General features: G+C 51.4%; 1 protein-coding gene across 1 annotated transcript in view; it reads left to right on the top strand.

Annotated features, from left to right (window-relative positions):
- The first annotated feature begins 2,870 nt into the window (after nucleotides 1-2,870).
- Nucleotides 2,871-8,502, top strand: part of SLC29A3 (solute carrier family 29 member 3) — a 41,395-nt gene continuing 35,763 nt past the window's right edge. Inside the window, exons 1-2 of the mRNA XM_045841838.1 lie at nucleotides 2,871-2,966; nucleotides 7,386-7,684. Of these exons, the coding sequence (XP_045697794.1) occupies nucleotide 2,966; nucleotides 7,386-7,684 (300 nt within the window). The 5' untranslated portion in view covers nucleotides 2,871-2,965. The remainder of the gene's footprint in view (nucleotides 2,967-7,385; nucleotides 7,685-8,502) is intronic.

Here is an 8,502-nt window from a genome sequence, read left to right as displayed (position 1 = left end):
GTCCTCTCCTGAGACCTCCCCTAAAATCCCAGCCTTTAGAAAACAGATAAAAACCCTAAGACCAAGGATGCAATGTGACCCCTCTGCCTTGAACAGATCAGTGCCTCCCTTTCCTCCAGCACAGATCTTGGCTCTCTTCCTCTTAAGCTTTAAGGGTCCTGATAAGACTTTCAACCAGCGGAGAAGCAGGCAGCAGCAGGTCGTCCCAGGGTAACCCCTGAACCTGCCTCCAAGGGCTCTCCTTTTGCTTGACTTTTCAGAGAGCCAAAAGCAGCTCCCCTGGGCTGACTCCTGTTGCTGTGATCTTGCCTCCTCTACCTTAAGCCCTTCCTTTGTTTCCCTGTCGCCAGCTTTAGTGAATGTCCTCTCAAAATCACCCGAACTTGTGTTGTCAGATCTTTCCTGCACCATGTCAAGAACCCACACGTTCCACAGCATGCCCGGGCAGACTGGCCTTGGTCCCTGGTCACTTTCCAGGGACACACATGCCCATTCTAGCTCCCAGGAGCCATCCCAAGCCAGGCCCAGCCTTTCTCATGGCCTCACCACATACCTATCACCTTCTAAGGGCGGATCACTGCTCTCACCTCTGCCTTTGCTCCAGCCCTCTGCTCCTCCTTGAGCATCCTCCCTGCTCTTCTCAATGGGCCACATTGGTCCTGAAGCTTCAGCTCCAAGGTCACCCCTCCTGAGAAGGCCTCCTCCCCCCATCCCACTGTCCACTCTACCCACCTCCAGGCCCTTAGGGGAGCTCTATGGTGGAACAGAAAACAGGTGAGGACTTTAGAGTCACAGCAAGGGGTAAATACAGGCTTCACCATCACAGGGCCTTGGGCTCGCTACATAATTTTATAGGCTTGGGCTTGTGACCCGTAAAATAGGGCCAACGAGGATGTGGGGCCGCAGCAAGGGTGGGCGGTGCCCAGTCCTTGCTGATTCCCGTCACAGGCCCACCTGATGCCCCTCCCCCACACTATCCTGTTTTCCTTGGGGAGTGCGCAAGCTCCTCCGAAACCAGACCCCAGCCCTTGGCACCTTTGAGCATCTGCACTGTCTTTATTTCAGCACTACTGACATCAAATGGGTGGGTTTTCCCACACCAACAACCAACCCTTCAACTCTCTAGACACCACAGTTCGGTCAGTTCTGACGCTATCTATCTGCAGCTGGCATCGGACCCCATAGATTTATGGGGTCAGTCCACAAGACTGCCCACACTTCAGACACCAGTCTCAAATATGGGGTGCCCAGGGTACCCAAACTTCTGAGTTGGCTACAAAGTTGGGGGTTTCCACAACTCCTACCCACCTTCAGTTTCAATAATTTGCTAGAATGGTTTACAGAACCCAGGAAACACTTACTTTAGTGTGATCGGCTTATTATAAAGGGGACAAATGAACAGGGCACAAAGTCCTGAGCAAAGGAACTTCTGTCCCCATGGAGTTGGGCTATGCCGCCCTCTCAGCAAATGGCTGTTTACCAACACAGAAGCTCTCCGAACCCCAAATTCAGGGGTTTTATGGAGGTTCCATTATGTAAGCATGCTTAATTAACTCATTGGTCACTGGTGATTAAGCGGATCTCCAGCCCTTCTCCCTTCCCAGAGGTGGGCGTGGTGAAGAGAGTTCCAACCCTAATCCCACGAATGGTCCCTTTGGCCTGACCAACGACCAACCCCCACCTAGAAGCTATCTAGGGCCCTACCAAGAGTTACCTCATTAGCATAAACTCTGACTTCGTTGAAAGGGGCTTGTTTTGAATAACCAAAGACACTCCCATCTGCCCTATCACTCAGGAAATTTCAATGCTTTAGAAGCTCTCCTGCCAGGAATAGCGGACAGATCAAAAGTACCATATTTCTTAGTATATTGCAATATACACATGGCCCCACTGCAGGGCCTGGCACATAGTAGGTCTTTTTAATGAAGGAAGCACACTGTGTTCCAGGAGCCTCACCATGAAACAGGGATGCCACCACACCTTGCCCTGAGAGCACCCAGCACTGAGGCTGCCCAAATGGTGGGTGGGGGGAGGGGGAGGCATCCTAGGCAGGGATTTGAGAATCCGATCTGGTGTTTGCTCCCAACTCCATCTTAGCTAACCTTAAGTCCTTCTTTCTCACATCCCTAAAAGGAGTGCAGTGCTACTCGCGCCCCTCAGGACATGTGACAGTTAATGAGGCAGTGCGTGTGAAGGACACAGCCTGAGAGAGGGTTGGACACAAGTGGCCCCCAAGACCTGTAATTCAGACAGGAAGGTCTGGCAGCTACTGGGAGGGCCCGGTGGGGTGGGTTGGTCCTGAGGGCTGTGTGCCCAACTGCCGCGGTGCCTCGGTGCGACGGTGATAAGGAAAAGCTTCAGGAGGCCTGACACTATGAACAAACCTGGGGTGGCTGGGGCCAGCTCCGGGCTCTGGGGCAGGAGGGGGTCCCTGAGGTGACGCTGGGTGGGGGGAGAAAGCAGGAGGATCAAAGGAGTGGGAGACTGCACTCAGAGGGGGCCCTCTGTGGGAGTTTGGGGGCGAGCCAGAAAATTCTGGGAGCCAGAGGGGCAGGACTGAGACGTGGGGTCCACTGCAAGGTGCACTAACGGGCGTCCTTCAGCAGCCTTGAGACGCGGCTCCACCGCGCGCTCAGCGCTCACGGGGGCAGTCTACTTAGCGGCCGGCACCTCATTTCCTCCACAAGAGAAAGGGCGCGGGAGAGCAGGGAGAAGACGAAAGAAGAATTTGCAAAAGGAGAAGCCTCGGCGCCGGCATGCGCATCGGCGTCGGAGTTTGCGTCCGCGCCGGCGGCGGGGGCGGGGCCGGAAGGCGAGGCGGGGCCGAGAGGCGGGCAGGGGCCGGGAGGGGCGGGGGGGCGGGGCCGGGCCGGGAGGTGGAGCCCGGCCTGTGGCCCGGCGAAGCCCGGAGTCGCATTGGCCACGACGGCTGAGGAGGCAGCGGTAGCGGTGGCCCGGTGGCGACAGTAAGTGCAGGACGGAGGTTGGGTGCCGGCCTGGCCACCAACCAGCTCTTCAGGGTCCCGGGCGGCCCTGGGCTCCCGCTCTCGGCGTTCCCTCCCCTCCTCCCCACCCTGGGCACTTCTGGAGGCTGCTCCACGGGAGCTCAGGACGCCAGCCGGGCCCCTCTCGCTGCATACTTCCCGTCGTGTCCCCCTCCCCAGCGTCCCTCGCCTTCCTACCCACTCTCTTCCGCCTCCCCCCACTCTCTTCTCGCTTTCTCTTTCTCTAGGTCTCTATCTTCTTTCTCCGATTCTCTTTCCTCCTCCTCCCTGTGCATTTCCTGAGATTGGACCACACCGCCTGGATTTGGGAGTGGGGTGGGCTGAGTATGCACAACTCAGCCTAATGTATCCAGAAGGTAGCCGACTCTTGGTCCAAATTGGGGAGCCTGAGGCTGGGATGTCTACAGCGCCAAGGCCAGTTCTTCCATGGCCTCTGAGGGGCGCCTTGCATTTCCCAGCAGTGCGTTCCCACTGGGTAACCTAGCTTCACCAGCCCCCAAGTCCCCACATCACAGACAAGGAAAATGAGGCACAGAGGGGAGACTGATTCAGCCAGAGTAAGAAACCTCGTCGGAACCCGCACCCAGTTCCAGATAGCGGTCTGCAGTGGCCCCAGGCCCCGCAGTTTCTGCGTCTTCGTGTAGGGGCTGCCCCTTGCCCCCATCACACAGGAAGGGAGCCAGGCCCAGTGTGGCCAGCTCCTGGGGGTGCTTGAGAAACGCACCAGCCATAGCCAGCTCATCCTGGGGATGCTGGGACTCTTCTTTACCTTCCTTTTTCTTCTTCTTTTTTTAATCCAAAAGCCAGCAGCTAGCTTTTATAAAGAGTAATGAGACGTTGCTCACTCCAATGCTCTGGCCTGTGACCCAAGTTAGAGAAAATTCCTGGCTCCTTCAGAAGCTCGGTCAAGGCTGAATAGTCCTGGATAAATAGGTACCTGGAGCAGAGAATGGGCCTCCACCAAGTATGAGCCCAAATAACCCTGCTGTTGGCCTCTGCACCCACCCCTGTAGCTTCAGAACCGCTGGCTCTTTCTCTACTGTCCTACATAAGTCAGAATTTTTAAGCACTAATGTCTGGTTAGTTTGTTAGTACTGGGTTCCCTGTGAATCAAGGCTGGGAAAAGGCCCTGCTCAACCAGGGGCGTTTAAAATAGACTTGCTGACTCGAATGCGGGCAACCAGCAGCATCCTGCCTGCCTGCTCCAGGATGCATGCCCCCACCAGACGAGACAATATCCTTGGCCACACAGAGTACATCCATTCAGCAAACACTGATGAAGTTGCCCTGTAGTGCTGCCTTCATCTTTGCTCACAGCTCTCTTGCCACAAGGCCTTTCTGAAGGAGGCCTGTCTATGCTCGGAGCCTGTAGACACAGGAGGCCAAGGAGTCCCTTTGGACCCCAGACTGCTTGGCCGTGTAACCTCACCCTTGCCACTTGGTAGCTGTGTGACCTTGGGCATATTGCTCCACCTTTCTGAGTCTCACTTTTCATCTATTAAATGGGTCTTAGAATAGTACTTACCATATTATGAGGTTGTTGTCAGGCTCAAGTGCTAGGCACAGACCTCAGCATGCATGAGTACTGGATTTCATTTTAACTATCGGGGATTCCTACTGTTTGAGTGTGGGACAAATCAAGCCCTCATTCTTTGCATCTGAAAAAAAAAGGAGGCAGTAATTCCTGTCCTGCCTAATTCCGAGGAATGTTGTGAGTCTCTCTTGAAATAATGGAGAGGCTCCATGCCTATGTGACAGAGCGTCCCCGTCACCGGGGAAGAAAGGTCCCATCCTGCCTGGCTTGATGTTCTGAGTAAGTCTCAGCTTCCCATGTGAGCCAAGACACATTTATTTATCAATTTATTGGGGAGGGAGGAAGCTACAGCAGAAGGGACTAGAGTATCCCATCCTCAGCTTTATGGAAGTATTTTCCATTTATCAAGCTGCTGCCACATCCCGGGTGCTATATAGAGCATAGAAGTAGGTATGCTACCTTGCACTCAAATTCAGCAGCCAGCCAGCCATGCCCATGATGGCAGGGAAGATGCTGATGTTTGTGCAACAGCCACTGTCACAGGCCAGGCATTGCCAGTCAGTTGTAGTTACATAACCATTGTAAAAGTCTTAGGTTTTTATTTAAAAAACAGAAGCAAAACAACAAAACCTAGGTTTGCAGACAGGGAAATTGAGGCTCAGAAACATGGTGACTTGCCTAAGTCCAGGTAGGCAATAGTTATTGGCAACCCAGAACCTTCCCTCTGTCTCGGGCTACCACAGGTCAGGAGTGGCTGTCTCCTGGTGGGATGTGATGAATAGAGGTGGGGGCACAGGCAGGAGTCGGAAACCCAGGCTTGGCCATTCCCCTGGCTGGTGACCTTCCACTTCTTCCCTGGATAGACCTCTGTTTCCCAAGTATGAAATTCCCCAGAAATATATGTCTCAAACTGGCTTCTGGAGGCAGCTCTAGACATCATCGACTTTTAAAAAAATGTTACTGCTCTGGCCAGTGTGGCTCAGTTGGAGCATCAACCTACAGATCAAAAACTTGCAGGTTCTACTTCCGGTCAGGCAGGGCACATGCCCAGATTTTGCCTTCAACTCCCAGCTGGGGCACATATGAGAAGGCAACCAATCAATGTTTCTCTCTCACACCAATGTTGTTTTTTTGTCTCTATCCCTTCCTCTCTCTCTAGAAGGCAATGAAAAAAAATGTTCTTGAGTGAGAATAAAATATTTTTTAATTCAAAAATGTTATTTAATTTGAGTGCTTTTGTTTATTTTGTTGTTTATTTATTTATTTATTAGTCTATTTTTCCCATTATCATTCAGTCCCCCTATACTCTCCTCCTGCCTGCAATCACCACACTGTTGTCCGTGTCCATGAGTCCTTTTTCCTTTTTGCTCAATCCCTTTACCCCACCCTTGGCTGTCATCCTGCTCTCTATCTATGAGTCTGTCTCTATTTTGCTTCTTAGTTCAGTTTGTTCATTTGATTCCACATATCAGTGAAATCATATGGTATTTGCCTTTCTCTGACTGGTTTATTTCACTTAGCATAATGTTCTCCAGGTGCATCCATTCTGTCACAAAAGGTAAAATTTTCTTTTTTAATGGCTGAATCATATTGTAGAATCATAGTGTAGATGTCCCATAGTTGTTTTATCCACTTATCTACTGATGGATACTTGGGCTGCTTCCATATCTCAGCAATTGTAAACAATGCTTCAGTGAACACAGGGGTGTTTATGTTCTTTCAAATTAGTGTTTTGGGTTCCTTCAGCTACATTCCCAGAAGTGGAATCACTGGGTCAAAAGGCAGATCTATTTTTAATTTTTTGAGGTATCTCCATACTGCTTTCCACAGCGGCTACACCGATCTGCATTCCCACCAACAGTGCAAAAGGGTTCCCCTTTCTCCGCATCCTCACCAGCACTTGTTGTTTGTTGATTTGTTGCTGATAGCCATGCTGACAGGTGTGAGATGACATCTCATTGTGGTTTTAATTTGCATTTCCCTGATGATTAGTGACGTTGAGGATTGTTTCATGTCTATTGACCATCTGTATGTCATCTTTGGGGAAGTATCTATTCAGGGCCTTTGCCCATTTCTTAATTGGGTTGTTTGTTTTCTAGTGTTGGGTTTTATAAGTTCTTTATAAACTTTGGATATTAATCCTTTATTAGATGTATTGGCAAGTATGTTCTCCCATCCTGAGGATTGTCGAATGCCTTTACTTTTATTTATAATTTTATTTTTGGACAGGTAATGCATTTACATACTTCAAAATTCAAAAGGCACAAGAGTATGAGGTGCAGTACCCCCTTCCCTATCCCCGTCCTTCCTCCGCAGAGGCAGCGCTGCCGGAGATCACTCCTGTGTCCTCGCAGAGATCACACAGACACTCCTGTGTATGGTCCCCTCCCCATCCACCCCAGCCTGGCTTTTCTGCACAAATAGTAGCACATTCTCCTGCTCCTTACTTTCCTCACACAAAGTTGAAAAGCGTTGAGAGCGTATTCTTTGCCCATCAAGGGTCCTAATTCCATTTTTATGGCTGTAGAGACACGTGAAGGCTTTGGGACCTGGTTTGTCCGTCTAGGTTGATTGCCACAGGCCCTACTATGCCACATTGCCTCACTCCCCACCAGCCGCACACTGGTTTGCTACCTGTGTTGCCCTACTTGGGGTGGGAGGGTGACCCCGGGGTCGCTTACAGCTCTGACATCTTGTTTTTTTCCCTGATGCTGAAACCTGAAGCTTTCCCATGGTGCCCTGGTGACTCCATAGCCCCCGGGCACATGGTCAGTTTTGTAGGGTGGGTGAGTCCCCAGCTTTAGCTTCTGATCGCCTGCCCCATCTCCGTCTCTCTGTTTCAATAGTGGCCTTTGTCTCGGAGGATGACTTTCGTCACAGTTCCAACTCCACCTATAGAACCGCGAGCAGCTCTCTCCACACGGACCAGGAAGCGCTGCTTGCGAAGCTGCCGGACTGCCCCCCGCACCCCCTGCAGAGGCCCGAGGACCGCTTCAACAGGGCCTACATCATCTTCTTCAGCCTCGGCGTCGGCGGCCTTCTGCCGTGGAACTTCTTTGTCACTGCCAAGGAGTATTGGATATTCAAACTCTGCAACTGCTCCAGCCCAGCCCCAGGGGAGGAAAGTGAGGACTCAGACATCCTGGTAAGGGTGTGGTCCTCCTGGGAGGCGGGGGTGCACTCAGCCGGGATGGGGTGAAGGGCAGCTTCACTCAGGTGCACCATGCCAGGAAGGATTGTGGCATGCTGACGGTGTGCGAATTGGGAAGCCATGTGGAGTATAATAGAAACAATTCAATCCAGTCCTGAGACATGCTTTGTGCTGTGTATGAGGCCCCGTGCTTCATGTGGCAGGCAAGGACGGAAATGGATAAGACACAGTCCCGGCCTCCTGATTGCCTGCTGTTTACCTTGTGGAGAAGATGCAAACAGTGATTGACTGCAGTGTAGTGTGCTAACCCCAAGAATTCAGAGTCCGTGCCTTCAGGGGTTCGAAAGGGTGGATCCAATAGCATTAAGTTCAGCAGTTAGTTTAGAAAATTCCAAAAAGGAGTCAATAAATAGGACGGAAAATAATTTTTCTCTCATGTTCAGGTTCAGAGGGAGCAGCCCAAGTCTGGTGTAATGTTCCATGTTGTCAGGAACCTAACTTTCATCGTGTGTAGCTTCTAAGTTCAAGATCGCAGTCCAGGGGGGCTGTTGGAGCTCCAACCATGAAATCAAATAGGAAGAGGAGAGAGGCAAAAGAAAACTGGAAGTAACACACTTTGCTTTTGCTTGCATCACATTGGTCAGAACTCAGTCATGTGACCACATGAGATGCAAAGGAGGCCGGAAAATGTAGTCTTTGCCCCAGAGAACTCCATACCCAGCTAAAATGAGTGGTCGTATAGTTCTGGAGGACAGGAGGAAATGAAGACTCAGAGATAAGTAGTCTTGTCACTGTGTCTCCTGGTCACAGTG

The sequence above is a fragment of the Phyllostomus hastatus genome, unplaced genomic scaffold (assembly GCF_019186645.2).
Source record: "Phyllostomus hastatus isolate PE091 unplaced genomic scaffold, TTU_PhHast_1.1 phas_contig_38, whole genome shotgun sequence".
Lineage (NCBI taxonomy): Eukaryota > Metazoa > Chordata > Mammalia > Chiroptera > Phyllostomidae > Phyllostomus > Phyllostomus hastatus.
The sequence above is the reverse complement of the archived record's forward strand: the minus strand, read 5'-3'. Positions and strand labels throughout refer to the sequence as shown.